At 39.1% G+C, this 18425-nt stretch overlaps 1 protein-coding gene and 1 pseudogene across 2 annotated transcripts; both read left to right on the top strand.

The window, feature by feature from the left end:
• Positions 1-756: 756 nt before the first annotated feature.
• On the top strand, positions 757-6301 carry Or52n2f (olfactory receptor family 52 subfamily N member 2F). Of its 2 annotated transcripts, XM_063270213.1 has the most exons (2): positions 757-785; positions 3903-6301. In XM_063270213.1, the coding sequence occupies exon 2, from the start codon at positions 3953-3955 to the stop codon at positions 4907-4909; it is 957 nt and encodes a 318-aa protein (XP_063126283.1). In that variant the 5' UTR covers positions 757-785; positions 3903-3952; the 3' UTR covers positions 4910-6301. The 2 variants fall into 2 exon arrangements, with proteins under 2 accessions (XP_063126283.1, NP_001001028.1); NM_001001028.1 differs by lacking the exon at positions 757-785 and having other exon boundaries at positions 3953-4909.
• Positions 7847-8465, top strand: Or52n2d-ps1 (olfactory receptor family 52 subfamily N member 2D, pseudogene 1; annotated as a pseudogene).

The raw sequence follows: 18425 nt of genomic DNA, 5'->3' as shown, positions 1-18425 counted from the left end.
CCTGTTGATTAGAGTTGCAACCACATCTGGCCTGTGCCTCATGGTGGCAAGACAGGCCTGTCTTATTAATTAATTTAATCAATAAACATAAAATATAAACTAGTAATATTTTTTCTATATCAACTTATATATTATATCTTATTGTCCTTATTATGTATCTCTTTTCAAAACTATCCAATACATGTGATTATACATGTATATATATTAAAAGGTACATATGTACACATATGCATATATGCAATGGGTATTACAATGTCATGAGATTGGATTATTAACAAGGTAAATAAAATAAAAGATAGTTATTTCTGTCTATTAAAATTCTTCCATGGGGGCTGGAGAGATGGCTTAGTGGTTAAGAGCACCGACTGCTCTTCCTGAGGTCCTGAGTTCAAATCCCAGCAACCACATGGTGGCTCACAACCATCTGTAATGAGATCTGGTGTGTCTGAAGACAGCTACAGTGTACTCATATACAATAAATAAAAGCTTTAAAAATAAAATTCTTCCAGAATCTACACCTGAGAGAGAAACTGTAACTTGGGTATAATTTCCTCCTAGTTTCATCTGTGCCTGAGGATTAAATGCCAAAATTATCTCAGATGTCCCAAAGGATGTTCTCTCTCCAACCACAGTCTTATGAGACATGGAACTACAAAGACCCAATCAAGTGCACACTCTCCAGGCTGGAGAACTTGAAAATGATGCAGGAATGCTGGGTGGGTGTAGAACCCCTCATGCTTAGGCTCTTGGTCATGGATACTGCTCTGGTCTCTCTTAGCACTGAGGTAAGTTTGAGTGACTTCTGATGACTCTTGTTTTCAGAAAATGGAAAAAAGATGAAGACAAAGAAACTCATGAGTTGTAGAGCACAGGAGTTCCACTGACCCCCATAGTACATTTCATTATCCTGGGTGAAATGGATAGAAAGGCTTCCACAGTTGTAAAGCAATAGTAAAATGACTTCGAAATTAATTGGAGACAATGAAATTCAGTTAGTCAGTGGTTCTCATAGGGAAAATGTGTTTTCTTTACCTTTACTAATAGATAGATATGCTCAGATTTGCATCCAGTAGAACTGTCCTTTGTGGAGGGAGTCAAAACAAGACTGGAATAGTAAGGATATTGGAAGGACTTGCTGAAGGAGGTTCCTTCTGCAAAAATCTGCCTATGCAAAATGCCACACAGCCACAGGCCACAGAGCATCTTCCCAAAAAGTCCCAGATGAGACTGCAACTATCTCATAGACAATTGCTGTGTGGAGAGTTCTCTCAGTGAGTGAATAACTCTTTGTCATTTCTCATACCTGTCCTGTCTCTTCCTTAAGTAACAATTCAGGGTAAATTTTCTCTGTCTTGCATTTGAAAATCATGTTCTTACATCATTATGATCTGTTAAACTTGTAATACTCAGCTTATGAAACTTCCCATAAGTATTATGATCTATCACTCATGATCATAGACACAAACATTATATGTTTGGTAGAAAATTCAAACATTCATGTGATTCTTGCCTTACCATCTTAAATGGTGTCACTCTGCACCTGTGTTTTCTCATCTACACAAGGAAAACCTTATTTCTGTCTGTTATTTATGTTTGAATAGAGGATCCAGCCTTCTCTGAAATATTAGTAACATAATGTATGGAACTTTGCCTAATTGCTTAATTTATATACTTCCCCAAATTAAAATGCAATCAAATTATCAGGACAATAATGGCATATAGTTTTCACATATAGTATATATATGAGCTAATATACATCAAGTACATGCAAAGTGTATATCCTCATTTTGCTGTGTTAACATATCTAGTTTGTAGTGCTATAGATTTATTCCCTTTAGGGGTCTAAAAATTGTACAATCATTACTTCTTCAAATGCAAGTCTATCCTCCTATTTTGTATTACAAAGAAACTTTAATTCATAGTCAGGATTCCTATATGTCTATTGTAAGTATGGTATAAAAAGAAGCTCTTATACTATTGGAGAATAGTCTTTTAGCAACCTAGGGTGGATTTTTTTATTATAATAAAAAGAAAAATCTATTTGGGGACTTTGGTTTCTTATTTCAATGGCACGACATTTAAAAAGAAATTCTCACAATATATTACAGTATCAGTATATGTATAAAACACATTTTGTATAATGAACAACATACAACATGGTCCATTGCCAGTAAGCCAGCATATGTGTTAGCCAGAATCTCTCCAGTCTCCCACAACACACTCTAACCCAAACCCCAGCCAGTGGCAGGTACTAAGCTGTCTTCCAACTCCATAGATCTGTATATTGTAAAATTTCAGAATACAGCATGTGGGCTTTTGTGACTGCTTTCTTCTTCCTTCTTTCCTACTTTCCTTTCATTATTCCAAGGCCAGCATTTCAGTGGACTACTGCTGAGAGTATGGGTGCTTTGAGCAGCTGTGGGTGGGGGATAAGAAAGTTTCCTCCATTCCAAGAAGATAGGAATAGTCATGGTGATGAGCAGGGAGTTTACCAGACCTTCCATTCTTTATGAACCATACAAGATGAGTTCATATATGAGTCAATTTCAAAAAAAAGTATTTATAAAAACTTGCACTTACATTAGAAAAGATCACAGAATCAACAGTTGCTAGACCAAATTATCAAGAAACAAAATTACCCATTTCTAATTTTTTCCAAAACAATCGATATCTTTGAAGTCCACTTATGTTGCTTTCCATTAACAAAATCCATAAAGAAACCTAGCAGCCTAACCTTCCCTTGTCCCTAGAGACCTTGAGCCACAAGTGGCCCTGCCAGATGACAGAGGTCATGGTTTGAATTTGGCACAGCTGGAGAACAGAATGCTGAAACACAACAAAAGAGGGACATGTCTTTGATTTCAACTGTGGCATTAACTGAAAGAATCAAAAAGGATGGAAACACGCAGCTCTGCCAGCTAGGCTGGGCAAAACATGCAACCTAGGTTTTTGTTCATTTGAATACATTTTAGTGCCATGAATAGTGCAAAAAAAAAAGAAAGAAAAAAATCATAAATCACTTTTTGGCCTAGAGACACAGCATGGGAAATTTGAGACAAAATTGAAGAAGGCAAAGAAAGAGCTACATTTGACTTACCTGTCTGTGATACAATGGACAGTGTGGGAAGATTTTTCTTACTATGCATTGAGAGACAGTTGGATTTCTGCACTTGTTGATTAGAGTTGAACTGCAAGCAGAATGCAGACCTAACATGTTAGACCTCTGCAAATTTCCAGGCCTTTTGATGACTCAGCTTTAGTACCCTCTAGCTATATTAGGATAGAGATATTTAGGGTACATTGCAAACACATGGATAAAATTTTTTACAGAAATTCCAGGGGACACTACCTTAGTCACCTACCTTAGTCACCTTTTAGTAACAACAGACTCTCAGAAAATATAAGATTTCCATGGGTTTTGTTCCAAAATCAATGTATATGTACATATATCTATATATCTAAATCTAGCTCTCTCTCTCTCTCTCTCTCTCCACACACACACACACACACACACACACACACACACACACACTTAGGACAAAATTTTAATTTTTTGGAGTCCATGGAAACTAATATTTCTTGTTATAGGCTGGACAATAATAATGACCATTACTGCTTACATTCGTGGAATATTCATTAGTGATATCTTCACTACATTGTATAAAAGCATACTTTTCATGGTCTTATCAACATTCTGAGCTTGATGTACTTATTGTATCATTGTAGAATGAAAGCTTAATGATAAATTATTGAATCAACTGGTCAGTATCATATACTGTGTCAGCTGAAAAATAAACTGTAAAGTTATATAGAATCCTGAAAATTTTTTTAATTTTCTCATTTAAAGGGGATCAATTATATTCTAATTCCTCTACTTACCTTTAATTTATATTCTTTCCCAGTACACTGACATTATTACTGAGTATAAAATGTTCTCAGCCTGGCAGCCATTATGTCTGGAGCCAACAGCTCCAGCGTGACCACAGAATACTTTATCCTCAATGGTGTTCCTGGGCTGGAAGATGCACATGTCTGGATCTCTCTGCCATTTTGCTTCATGTACATGATTGCTGTGATGGGGAACTGTGGGCTTATCTACCTCATTGGCCATGAGGAAGCTCTGCACCGGCCCATGTACTACTTCCTGGCCTTACTCTCCTTCACTGATGTTACCTTGTGCACAACCACAGTGCCTAATATGCTGTGCATATTCTGGTTCAACTTCAAGAAGATTGGATTTAATTCCTGCCTTGCCCAGATGTTCTTTGTCCACATGTTGACTGCAATGGAGTCTGGTGTGCTCATGCTCATGGCCCTGGACCGGTATGTGGCCATCTGCTATCCTCTTCGATATACCACCATCCTCACCAACCCTGTGATTGCCAAGGCTTGTCTTGCTACATTCTTGAGGAGTGTCATGCTCATCTTTCCATTCACTCTCCTCACCAAGCGCTTGCCCTATTGCAGAGGCACCCTTATCCCTCACACTTACTGTGATCACATGTCTGTGGCTAAGGTATCCTGTGGCAATGTCAAGGCCAATGCAATCTATGGTCTCATGGCTGCTCTATTGATTGGTGTGTTTGACATTTGCTGTATCTCTGTGTCTTACACTATGATACTGAGAGCTGTGGTGAGTCTGTCCTCTGCTGATGCTCGTCACAAGGCCTTCAGCACCTGCACATCTCACATTTGTGCTATTGTGATCACTTACGTGCCTGCTCTTTTTACTTTATTCACTCATCGTTTTGGAGGGCACACTATTCCCCACCACATCCACATCATAGTGGCCAACCTCTACCTTCTCCTGCCTCCTACCATGAACCCAATTGTTTATGGAGTCAAGACCAAGCAGATTCGGGAAAGTATAATCAAGTTTTTACTTGGAGACAAACTAGGCATTACCTAAAACAAATGCATGTTATGACCAGTTAGTTACACTGTTTATATATAGGGAAAAGAGTTGAGAAAATTTTAATAAAAGATGAGTGAAATAGTATTGTCATCTAATTTGTAGAAGTTCTGAATTCTTTGCAACTTAAGGAATGTTCTGCCAAAGTATAAGATATAGAATTTAACATGCAGTGTATCCATTCTGTATAAATCGTTTTGTGTATACATAATTCTATGTATATAGAAAATAATGAAATGATGTACGGAAGCTAAATGTTAATCTTTGTTTTGTGTTTAAAACACAAACTTGCAGTAATTTAGGACAATTTTTTCCTCTCTGTTAAGGACAAACTCTTACATCGAGTATGTTTCTGATGCAGAAAATATGGATTCAGTGCTGCGATACATATATGACAAGCTATATTTTGATATTTTGTGGACTATTCCAATTCTAATTATTTGCAAGTTTTATAAATATTCTCCCTTTTTAAATGTACAAGAGTTCTGTTCTTCCTCGAATATTCAAATTTCAAGCTCCGTGAAAATTGAATATATTAAGTGTATTTGTGTTGTAGCGAGGATAGATCATTGGGTTTCTATAGTATTTGATATTATTTCACTCATTTACTTATTCTTGAGACATAATATATAAATGACTAACTGTATTGGTTATAAACTGGATTTAATTTGAGGGAGGCAGATCTGAATGTTTAACAATTCCATGTTTCAGGGTACTGAGAATAGACACACTGGTAAGGAAAACATGAGATAAAGCATATGTGCAAAAACGGATGGAGAGAAGTTTAAAAAAAGGTTGTATCTGGAAGAAGGACACTTTTATACACAAGTATGTCTCATTGATTTTAAATTCAATTAGTCTGAAGGTTAAAATGTTTGATTTCTAAGAACTAAATATTGTTAACGAATTTTTGTATATCTACAAATATCAATTTTTTTCAAATATGACAATGACATATATTTACTATCTAAAATGACATCACTTAATTTTTTTTCAAATCCATTCAGCATCAATCTCCGCTCAATAAAATGCTTCAGAGAAAAATCTAACCAATAAAACATCTGGAAACATATATAGCACTAGCTGTCAAGTCCCCATGACAGCAATTATGTGTGATTTTGCAGACATGTGTGAATCTATATATTCATTAAATAATTGATAAACCCAGAATAAATGTAAACTAGATAGAACACATTTTTGTGTTATGTTTTACAATATTTATGATTGTGTAGCTCACCTTCTCTGTCTCTTTCACTCTTCAAAACCTTATGAAATAGGAGTACATATGTGTCTATGTATACTCATGTGAATGCATATGCATGTGTACATAGTATATGATAAGAATGTAGTACGGTTAACCTTTGATAAAACAAATAAAATGAAAAATAATTTTTGTGATTATCAGAGTTATTAGAAATGACACATTGAAGAGCACATAACTTAAATATTATTTTCACTACTTTTATTTATTTTTTTCATACAATATATTTTAGTCATGTTTTTTCTTCTTAGAAACTAATCCCAGGTCCTCCAGAACACCTCCTTCCCAAATAACAAAAACAAAGATAAAAACAAACAAAACCCAAAAAGGACAAAAAACAAACAAACAAACAAACAAAAAAACAACAACCAAACAACCACCACCAATAACACAACAACAAAACAACTAAAATCACGTTGTCTATTTTATGTTTGTCATCTACTACTGGGTATGAGGCCTGCCTGCCCTGGACTGTGGTTGACATTCTTAGTAACATTCTATTGGAGAAAATTGATTTTCCCTTTCACAGTAAGTATCAGTCGCAAATAGCATCCTGGCCAAGATAGGTGTTTTTATCCACTTCCTCCTCTTGGTGCTGGGATTTGATTTGGTTTGAACCTGTGCAGATCTTATGTGTGCTGTTCTAAAGGCCTTCTGAAAAATGATAATATTAGTTTCCTTCGGTTTCACCAGTGTTTAAGATTAGTAAGTGCAAAAATTATCATGATTCCCAGAGGATCTATCCTTCTCTCTGGGTCTCCCAAGAGAGCACATGGAAAAGAGCCAATCAATGACACAAAGTTAAGGTAATACATTCCTTAAAAGGTCCAACTATGCTGGCTGCAGATAGAATCTGATTGTCATAGAATTCCTGATGCTCACTCGTGCTCACGAGTCTAGTCTTTGTTTACTCTAAGGTGAATTGGGATGACTTCCAAAGTCTCTTACTGTTGAAAATTAAAATGAATGAAGTGATTATGGTGTAATTGATGATGAAGAAAATGATACATGAATATTACTTTGGGGAAGAAAAACACATGTGGCCTTCTTATCCAGAAATATAAAATCACTCTTAAAGTCTTCAGTTTATTGGCATTCCTTTCAGAAGTTGAAACTTCAATCCTGTGTTGTAGTGGATGCTTCTAAACCTTACAGTATCATTTTCCTGGAATACCCACAATGAGTCTAGAGTTTGAGCAGGATAAAAAAAGTATCCATTTAAATTGACATATATCCACCAAGATGAGAATGGTCTGATTATCTGTTCTAAATTAAGACAGAATCTAATGACAATGGTAGTAAAAGAGTTTTGATGTTGATATTTATTCAATAATCACTATACATAAAGTTAGCACAATATTTTAAATCATCCTGTTGTATAGTACTACAAATACTGAGAACAGGATCAAATTATTATCTTAGTGGAAACAGATAATTATGGGGTGTGAGTGACTAAGCAACTTGCCAGTGTCTAAGTCTGTGATTCGAAAAACAGATTTAGGAATGAAGCTAGAGAGAATAGTTTACAAGGGAGTTTAGTTACTTCCATTCCAGAGATCGCATAGAAGTCAACTATTTGGTCACATTTTCTTTCCTTTTCCTTTCTTTTCTTTTCTTTTCTTTTTTGCCCCAGGACACTGACATTATTACTGAGTATAATCCTGTCAGCCATTATGTCTGGAGTCAACAGCTCCAGTCTGATCCCAGAAGTTTTTATCCTCAATGGTGTTCCTGGGCTGGAAGATGCACATGTCTGGATCTCACTGCCATTCTGCCTCATGTACATAATTGCTGTGGTGGGGAACTGTGGGCTTATCTACCTCATTGGCCATGAGGAGGTTCTGCACCGGCCCATGTACTACTTGCTGGTCTTATTCTCCTTCAATAATGTCATTTTGAGCACAGGAGCACAGACACAATGCCCAATATGCTGTGTATATTCTGGTTCAACCTCAAGAAGATTGGATTTAAAGCTTGCCTGGCCCAGATGGTCTCTGTGCATACCTTCACAGCAACAGAGTCTGGCATGCTAATGCTCATGGCCCTGGATCGCTATGTGGCCATCTGCTACCCTTTGCGCTATGGGACCATCCTGACCAACCCTGTGATTCCAAAGTGAGTCTTGCTACTTTCTTGAAGAGTGTGTCATTCATCCTCCCTTTCACTTTCCTCACCAAGTGCCTGTCCTATTGTTGAGGAAGACTCATCCCTCATGCCTACTGTGACCACATGTCTGTGGCCAATATATCCTGTGGCAACGTCAAGATCAATGCAGTCTATGGTCTGTTAGTTGTAGGGGGAGGTGCTGATTCTAAGGTCTGGTTCCCTAATTCATTCTTGATTTTGTCAATAAAGAAGGCAGGAGCCAATTGCTGAGTAAAAGGTATAGGAGCCAAGAGGAAAAGGAGAGTCTGGGAAATAGAGGGGGCTCTTTGGCCAGGCTTTATAATGAGAGGCACACAACAATCATGTAAGATCTTGGGGAAGTTAGAACCAGTGGCCTGTGACATCAGTGGATGGCTAAGGAGGTAGTCGAGGGCTAGCTGATGCAAGCCTTTAAGCTTAGGGGGTAAGGAGAGATGGAGTAATAAATTGTTAAGGGCAGGAATTTCCAGGCAGGAGGTGTTTGAGCCCAGCAATTGCACTAGCAGGCAAATTCTAAAGTAATAAAGCTGAGTGTATGTTTTTTATCGGTGGAATCAAAGGTCTTGAGTGGGGCTTGGTAACACGACCCTTCCTGGGTCAAGGGTCCCAGGAGTGAGCTGGTGGAGCAGTTGTTTTCCTGGAGCAAGGCAGGCTGGTGGAACTAAACGAGGAAGAACAAAAGAGAATCCAGGAGGATTTAGAGCATGGGTCACAGCTTCTGGGCTAAGGCAGTAACGTGTTTTTGAAACTACACGCAACAGTAAGTTGCTCTTGTTGTTTGTGCATTTGACATATTTTGTATCACTGTGACATACACAATGATATTGAGAGCAGTAATGAACCTGTCCTCTGCTAATGCTTGTCACAAGGCCTTTAGCACTTGTACATCTCACATCTGTGCTATCGTGATCACTTATGAGGCTGCCTTTTTTTCTTTCTTCACTCATCATTTTGGAGGACACCCCATCACATCCACATCAGAGTGGCCAAACTCTACCTGCTATTGCCCCCTACCATGAACCCAATTGTTTATAGAGTCAAGACCAAGCAGATTCGGGAGATTATAATCAAATTGCTTAGCGGATACAAGAGTAGCATTGCTGAAAGAAAACAAAATAAAACAACAAAACCCAAAATACAAGTAATTATCTTAAAGTGTGAACAGAAGTGAATAATTTCAGGAAAGATGCAATTCATCTAGTTCCCTTTGACTCTTGCACAGGAGTCATCTAATATTTGGTATGGGTCTCTGCATCTGTTTTGGTCAGCTAGTGGGTGGTGCCTCTCAGCAGTTATGCTAGGATCCTGTCTGCAACCATAACAGAATATCATTAATAGTGTCAGGGATTGAGTTTTGCCCATGGGATGGGTCTCAATTTGGACCAATCATTGGTTGGCCATTTCCTCCATCTCTGCTTTATCTTTCTCCCTACACATCTTGTAGTCATGACAAAATTTAGGTTGAAGAATTTGTGGATCAATTTCTGTTTTTATCTCTTTTCTGTGGAATGAAAAGAGACCTGGGACAGGGTAGCCCCCAGAGTATCTATCAGGGTAACACTAATTGAAACTCCTAGCAGTGAGGTATATGGATCTTGAAGTGGCCACTTCTTGTAGCCAGGCAAGACTTTCAGTGGAGTGATAAGGACAGTAACCCTCTCACAAAACCTTAAAGCTAAAACTTGTCCTGCCTACAACATGTGCAGGGGGCTGTCTCTGAATTTGTTACCTGCCAGTGGATCCCTCTCCTCTGGGCTGCCTTGTCTAGACTAAGTGAGAGAGGATATACCTATTTCTGCAGTGACTAATGTGTTGGGAGGGGGTAGTGGTATCAAAGGAAGGAGTGGGCTGCAGGCTGAGCAAGCATACACTAAACGTTTGCATGAGACTGGGGTACAATTAGTGAAAGGTCTATGTAACTAACGAGTGGGCAGAATTGTGGAAGGATGTCTGTAGGGAAGGAGCTTGTTCTAAGGGGGAAATGACAAAAAGGTAAAAACCAGCTGGTCCACCTCTTGGCTGCCTTGAGAGATTATTATACCTGGGAGTTTAAGATGAGAAAAAATATGTTGGATAGAAAAAGGTGAGCAAGACCCTTTCCTCAATGATTGTAATTGGATCATAGCCAAATGGAAGGGTTCACCTGAGGGCTTGACAGAAGCTAAGAGTAGAGTTCTAGTTACATTGTTGGCATATTGGCTACCACTGAAGATGTTGATAGATCCTGGCCAATCCCTTAATAGAGTTAAAATGGCCATCAATTCACCTAATTGATCTGAACAATTGAAGTATTGCTTAAATATTTTTGGAGGACCATTATTAGAGCTATATTTGATGTAACCAAAACCATTCTTAGAAGCATCTGTGAAGCCGGAAGAAGCCTGTAAAAAAGAAATCTCAAAAATAATGTGCCTATGGGATACACTCACCATAGGAAAGATGGAGAAAATTTAATGTTTAGGGAAATAATTATTTAAATTCCCAGGATAACTAGCAAGGAAATAAAGCACAGTCATCATAGGAACGATGGGAAAAATATGTTTAAGGAAATGATTTTCTAACTTCCCATGAGAGCTAGCAAAAATACCTGAGCTATAGGGTGAAAACTTAAATGCCCATGAAGGCAGATACTGAGTAAAGGGCATTACAATTAAGTCTGGGTAACGATTCAGAAGGGTTAAAGAGAATTAAGCACCAGGAAAGATGTTGCCAAGGGAATCCAGTTTAGTATTTGTCAGAGGTCCATGTTAGCTTTAGGGGGATTGGAACCCTTTTGAATGCATGTCCTTAAAGAACTCCTGGCTGTAGGAGCTGTCATAACCAGCAAAATATACAACTCCTTAGGACCCTAGAAGTGTTGGGTCCTTCTTACCTACAACAGTACCTACCCCCTTTTGATACAGAGCCAGTCCAGTACCTTGTTTCAATGTTTTACTCCTCTTGGCCAGACCCAGTCTGGCTCACCTTCCCTAAGCCACTGACCCTTGGAGGGTAAGGTCATAAGATAGTAGGCAGGGCCTTGGCTTCAGGGACTGAGCTGAAGCAGAGGGTGAGCAACTGAGATCAGCTTGCACTGGGAAAATCCTCAGGTCCCCCTGCTGCTGCTGCTCAGCTGCTGCCTAAATGGAGGGAGTCACAAGGCCAGCCAAACTGCACCAGCATGTAGAGGAGGCCAGCGATTGACACTAGGAAGTAGGCAGAAACATGGTCTTCAGCATTGTGGCCACACTGCCAGTGTTGCCTGCTCTTGCCGAGTTGATTTCCCCAGACCACCTGTTCGAGGTTGACCTGCTATCCTGCCCTGGTGAAAGGAAAAGAGGGGTGGGGGCAGGCCTGGGTGGAGGAGGATTCCCTGAACATGGGAGGAGGCAGTGCTTTGTCCAGCCATGGTGAACACCCAGCCCCTCTTCCTGACCCAGCAACTGACCCAGTCCTTATTTCGAGTTGAGTTTCCAGAATGCTAGTAACGCTTCTTTTCAGAAGCAAGTGCATTCTGCTCCTTTGTCAATTATGTCCCCAAGTATGGTATCCTCTAGCCTGAGTCTCAGTCTGTCTTGATTATGATCTATAAAAAAAATAGTCCTTAATATTTAAGGAATTTGTTTTCTCCTTACTGGAGGGACTGGGGTTGCACAGCTGGAAGATTTTTGTTTTTGTTTTTGTTTTTTTTTTAAAGATTGCCCATCCCTGGTGGGTTTTGATAGGCAATCCTTGTCTCAGGGAAACCCATTTCTGCATTTAGGGCAAAACAAAGGGGGTCTTTTTCTTTTCCTGCACTGTTTGGACATTGCCTAGCAAGATGTCCCTGGCCTCCACAGCTCCAACACACAACCTTTCTTCTCTTCTTTTTCTTACCTTTAGGTGCATGGTCAAGGCAGCTGCTAGGCTTTCTGTATTTCCTTAACTATTCCCTGTTGTTATCTCAGGTTGAGTTGATCCAGTCCTCTATTTCCCCACTGTGGATAGGAGCAAAATAGTTATTTGGACCTTGGTAATAGCCCCTTCTCAGATAAGCTCCTTAGCAAAAGCTTCAATGACCACATGATGATTTTTCCAAATGGCCAACAGTTTCTTGGAAACAATATGTAAAATCTGTTAACTATTCATTGGTTTGCTTCAGGCCTCTGAGTAGTACCTTAGCACCTCCATTAACTTTCCTGGCATGAAGGGTGGACCTGATAAAAGTAGCTTGATGGTCCTATATTTGAGCAGAAGGGACACTGTAATTATCCTCTCCCTGCAAAGCTCCAGGTGGAATTGCTTCCTGTCTAGCTAAGTTACTCTGTCTGAGAATCTCAGCCCCATCACAAAATTCCACCTTCCATTGTAGAAATTCACCCCTGATAATATAAATCTCATAGTCTACCAATCCTTCAGAGTATTCAGAGTAGTGGCCCTGGATTCAAGCGTCTGCTCCACAAAGGGAGAGCATAGTCCATTTTCAGGAACTACCTTCCTATACTTTTCAGCACTTCCACAGAATAAGGTTCCAGGTTCTCTGTAGGGGAATCATTTCCCACAGGAGGGTGTAAGAATGCTGGTACAGGTGCTGCTGCCAAGTGATATAGCACAGGAGGATATAACATTACTAAAACTAGTGGTACAGGTGCTGCTGACGAGGAATTCAGCTTTGCCTCCTAAAGAGGAAGCATTGGAGAGGTGTCCTGAATGCTCACTCTCCATCCTTTCCCCCAGGAAGCAGAGGCAGGTGGCAGAACTTGTCATGCTGTTGTTTCATGTGTATTAGTTTCAGATGTATTCCTATTAGCTACATGCCAGAGGTACTGATGTGGTGATTTCCCTCCACTTTCCTTTTCAAAGTCTATTACATTGGGGCCAAATGGAGCTGCCCTTTTATCTACAGAGATGACAATATTTTCTGGTTTGGCCGTCTCCTTATCTGTGGAGGCAATTGGGCTCTCTGAGCTTTCTGAGGATGTCGTTGGGGAGTCACCCCTGGAACTGGCTTGCGCTACAGGCAGGGACTGTGGATCTAGAACAGAACAGCAAAGGCAGCTCAGGATGGACGCAACTACTAGGAAGAAAGCACAAAGCAGCTCTTCCTCCAGTTCCTTCCTCTGCACCAGCGCTGCTAGCCCTTCCCAGGTATGCTCATCACAAAATTTGCCTGCTAACACCCATGGACCTAATTCCAGAACATTTTTTAAGAACCTGTCAGTTGACTGCTCTCCAAGATCCCTTTCAAGATCTTTGATTTACCACACATTCTCAGAAAGCTAGTATAGCCCATTTTTCTCGGAGAGGTCCACTCACCCACTTGTTGTCACACAAGACTCTTGGGGGTATCCTGGTTGGACAGCAGACGTGGGAATAGGATGAAAGATGGGGGTGAGAGGCAACAGAGTTACTTGACAAATTCCTGGGTAATCCAACCACAGACAGCAGCATAAGGGTTCAGAGCTGAGTTTATTACCTGGCCCATAAATTTATACACAGTTTTTGTGCCAATCTCAAGCCCCAAAATCCTTGGCCAATCGTATCTTGCCACATCATCACTATGCTCCAAAGAAACTACTGCCCAATGAAGTAACTCAGGAGGATTAGGGGAAGTATTGTCACATGTAAGGAATTCCATGAGAATTGGGGAAAGCAGCCACCACCCTGATGGGATTCCTTTTTGCTGTCTCACAGATGAGCCAGGAGCCATTTTAGATCTAATGCCATGTGTGGCAGATCAGGACTCTTTGAGGAGTCGAATGAGACTGTGGACCCTTTCTCTCCATTCAACTTATTCCTTCACAAGGTTGATTTCTACATCCTCCACAGCATGGCTTCTGATAAACACTAGAAAATTAACTAAACTGATACTGTTATGAATAGCTAGTATCAATACTGATTACTTCTGCACATCACAGTCAGCAGAGAAATCGCTCTACATATGATTTCCCACGTTCCACTTCAAAACATAGGTGGTTAGTTTTCTAGGGAGAATCTTTCATTCATTGACCTCGAGTATGTTATCATATTAACAATATTGGCTACCAAGTTTTTCTGAGTATGTTCTGTATGACTGACTCTGTGATAGACACAGAAAATAAGGGATTTCACAAAGTATAGCTAATTCCTAATTGAGTATAGAATAGAAAAGGTAAAAGAATGACCACCTTAAAACGAGCACATGTTAATTGTAACATGCAGATTATTGTAATATTCAAGATAATCACTTATTAATTTCAGAGGTGAGTAAAGACTTTACTGCAAAGAAAGATATGAGGCAAATCCTGAATGTATGCAGATGTTTAAGAAGCAGCAGATAGGAATTAATTAAAAAAACAAACTATATAAGCAAAGATAATGGCTAAGTAGCAACAATCAGGATTCCACATTCATTTGTAGAATGAAGGAACAACACGGTATGGTCGGATTTGTAGTCAGAGGCTGAATAGGGAAGGGCCTTGAGTGTTATCTTAGGGGCTTTTCTGTATATATTATATTTCCTTTTTTGATATTAATTTTTTTATTAACTTGAGTATTTCTTATTTACATTTCGAGTGTTATTCCCTTTCCCGGTTTCCGGGCCAGCATCCCCCTAGCCCCGCCCCCTCCCCTTCTCTGTGGGTGTTCCCCTCCCCATCTTAGGGTTTTATTGCTCTGAAGGGACACCGCGACCACAGCAAATCTTGTAGAGGAAAATATTTAATTGGGGCTGGTTTACAGTTCAGAGGGTTAGTCCATTGTTAGTCCAGCAGGAAGCATGGGTATGAAGGCAAACATGGTCTTAGACAGCAGGTGAAAATCCTACATCCAGATTAGCAGGCAGGAGGAAGAGTAACACTTGCCTTAGCTTGAGATTTTAAAAATAAAAAGCCCCCCCCCCAACTCCACTACCAGTGACACACTTCCTCCGCAAGGATACAACTTCTCTAACAAGGCCACATCCCCAAAAATGCCAGTCCCTGTGAGTCAATGGGGCTATTTTCCTTCAAGACACCACCAGATATCATCAGATTTTGGGTATTTATCCCCTTTGATAACTGCATCTCACAATAGTGGACCTTCAGACAGCTGCTGCTCATTGATAATTTTTCAGTCCTGGCTCCTTCTCCCACTTCCTCCTCAGCTTTCTTTTTTTCTTTTCTACTCACTTGTACAGCATCCTTACATAGGTTCTCTAAACTCAAGGTACTTATGTGTGAAATGGGGATTTCTTATGTCGTCTTCTGTACCTGTTTTCTTTTGAAGTTTTGACTATTTTAATTAAAAAAATTTAACAATTACATCAACCACAATAGCCATTGACCATTCTATTAACCATAAATACAGTATGCTCATTTGTTCTCAAAGTAACTATGAAGTCAATAGTTTAAATAACAGGTATTGAGTTAGGCCAATGCAGACACTGAAAGGCTGGTAAGCTAATGAATATTAGACTATCACACTGCTATTAATGAGCAGAATTGAGATTTGCATGGAAGTCCTTATTTGCATTTTAATAATTATAATACACTTTACCACTTTCTGAACACCCAACATATAAAGTCTGCAGCATCATTCTAGTGGCAGCAAAGTGGCATCAGAATTTCTGGTTTTGCTCTTGTGCCAATCTTCAAGCCTTCTGTATCTTCCACACTTCTATGTTTCTGTCAATAGCCACCTGGAATCTGAAAACCCTAAAAATTGTTACTTTCTGAGTTTGCAATATGAGGTTTTAACCATGGTGTGAAGAATACTGTTTTTCCAAAAGTGCACTGCTCTTGTCTTTTGAGTCAAAATGTGTTTCTGTTTGTGACTAGAAAGCCATGAGCATCTTGCTAAATAACATATTGAACATAAACTTATTATTAATACATCAAAAAATATATACCAGGTGCAAAAGAAATGGCTTCGAGGTTGAAAGCACTGGCTGTTCTTGAAAAGGACCAAGGTTTGGTGCCTCACAAACATTTGCATCCTCAGTTCCAAAGGATCATTTGCTCTATTCTGAACCCTATGGGAACTGCATGCATGTGGTGCAAGTCAAGAAATAAAAAAAGAAAAAAGAAAAAAAAACAACCAATGAATCTTTTTAAAAAGAAAACACATAACAATTGATTTGTGTATTTTAAAAAAATTGAGGTTCAATAACTTAGGGATGTGGATGGCAACATACTTTTATAGCAATGCTTTTCTTCAACCATAGTCAACATATTTAAAATGTTCCCATAAAGGTTGTCTATGAAGAGATATTCATATCTGAAATGAGTTTGTATACTGATCATGTCATGAACACATTTGGCCTATCGCCTATAACGTGTCTATATTCCATGAAACAAATGTTTAAGAGGTAAAAAGTTGCATTTCATTCACAACAGAACCACAGACAAGGGTGAATATTATCTTCATGACATATGGGCAGTGTTACATGGACTTATATGTAAGTTTTAGAGGTGGGTATTTGGGGGGAGAATAATCATGTTGTTGTATACATGTATGGAATGATCAAAAAGGAATACAAGAGCCAACAACTGAACTCGAGACAGAGCCTAGGAAAGTCTAGAAAATATTAAGAGTAGAAAAAGAGGTGGTTGAAAGGAGACAAAAGAAGCAAAGGGCAGCACTGGCATGGGGAGGAAGAGACTCTACTCACCTCTGCTGCTAGGACACCAAGAGTGTTTTAAAAATACTTTTAAAATACTGTTCTTGTGGTTTGACGTCTTGAGAAAACACAAGAGCGTGTGTCATAGAGCTATACACCAAAATCTGGCATCAGAATACCTGTAGAATGCAGGGAAGACACTTTGAATCAGAACCAAATAATATGTGAAAGCCAGAGGCTGCAATAGGAAATGCATTTTAGTTCTATCAGCATGCCAGACACTGCAGGAGACTGTCCAAGAGCAGAATGAGCATTCTAACTCAACTATATAGAACCTCTTTGCCTATGGATCAAGAACCTGTGATACAACAGTTAAAGGACTGCTCAGGACCATGACTGCTATCTGGGACACAAGAAGGAGTATGAATAGTCAAGACAAGACCCAGGAAGCAGGGGAAAGACCACTTCAGAATCTGTACTGCAGCCAACTATGTCTTCTACACTTTTATGCCACCTTTCTTTAGTGCCCTGTTCCAGGTTAACAGGCCATCTCTGTCCTGCATGGCCCCTCTCTCTCCCTTTCCTTATCCTTTTAAACTCACCCTCCTTTTTATCTCAGTCATGAGTAGAAGGAAAATATGCAAAATAAAACCATTAGTTACCATGGGTACAATAGAGGAAGGAGAGAAAGGAGAATAGTTGGGGCGAAAGGGAAATGAAGAAGCTGTGCCTCTAGGTACAACAAAAGAGAGAGCTGAAGAATTAAGTAACTGTGGCCTCCAGGAGGCTGAGATGTGGAGACACCAATAGGCAGCCTGTGTTCTTTGGGAAATCCTAACAAATTAAAAACAATAAAATGGAAAGAAAAGAAGGGGAAGACAAAAGAGGCAGTCAATGTAGGATGTGACCGCAGACTTCAATAACAGATATCAACACTAAAAAAATAATTTGAAATTGTAAAAGTTCAATTAGTCAAATCAAAATGTCTGCATAAATCAGTAAATGACAAAAAATATGAGTGGATGAAGGCAAGACAGGTGAACCACACAATGACAATGACAATGATAAAATAAAAATAGAGCACAGGAGCTCTATGGGTCATTATAAAAGGACCAAATATATGAATTAGACAAATAGAAAAAACATATTATGAAAAAACATAGAACATATTTTTACTAAAATCTTAGAAGAAAATTTCCCAAATCTAGGCAATGTGATGCCATTGAAGAGTGGGAGGCGTTTAGAGTAACAGAGAAGCCCAAAAAGAACCCCTCATGTCACATTTTAAATAAAAAGCTAAAATACAGAAATAAATATATACTAAAAGCTTAAAGAGGAAAAAAATCACATGTAAACACTGGACTATCAGGGCAAGAGATTTATCTGTAGCTAGGAGATTTCTCTGAAAGCTAGGAGAGCTTGGAATGGTATATTTCATGCTGTTAAAGACAGTAACTGCTAAGCCAGTTTACTATATTCTACAAAACTATCTATTATAACTAAAGGAAAAAACTTTACAAACAAACAAACGAACACATAACAAAAAATAAACAAAGACTCTGAAGGAATAC

Source organism: Rattus norvegicus, chromosome 1 (genome assembly GCF_036323735.1).
Source record: "Rattus norvegicus strain BN/NHsdMcwi chromosome 1, GRCr8, whole genome shotgun sequence".
Lineage (NCBI taxonomy): Eukaryota > Metazoa > Chordata > Mammalia > Rodentia > Muridae > Rattus > Rattus norvegicus.
This window is presented reverse-complemented; position numbering and strand designations above follow the sequence as displayed.

Excerpts from the sequence above, each read along its gene's own strand:
- Or52n2f (XM_063270213.1), top strand. The coding sequence starts at position 3,953 with ATGTCTGGAGCCAACAGCTCCAGCGTGACCACAGAATACTTTATCCTC.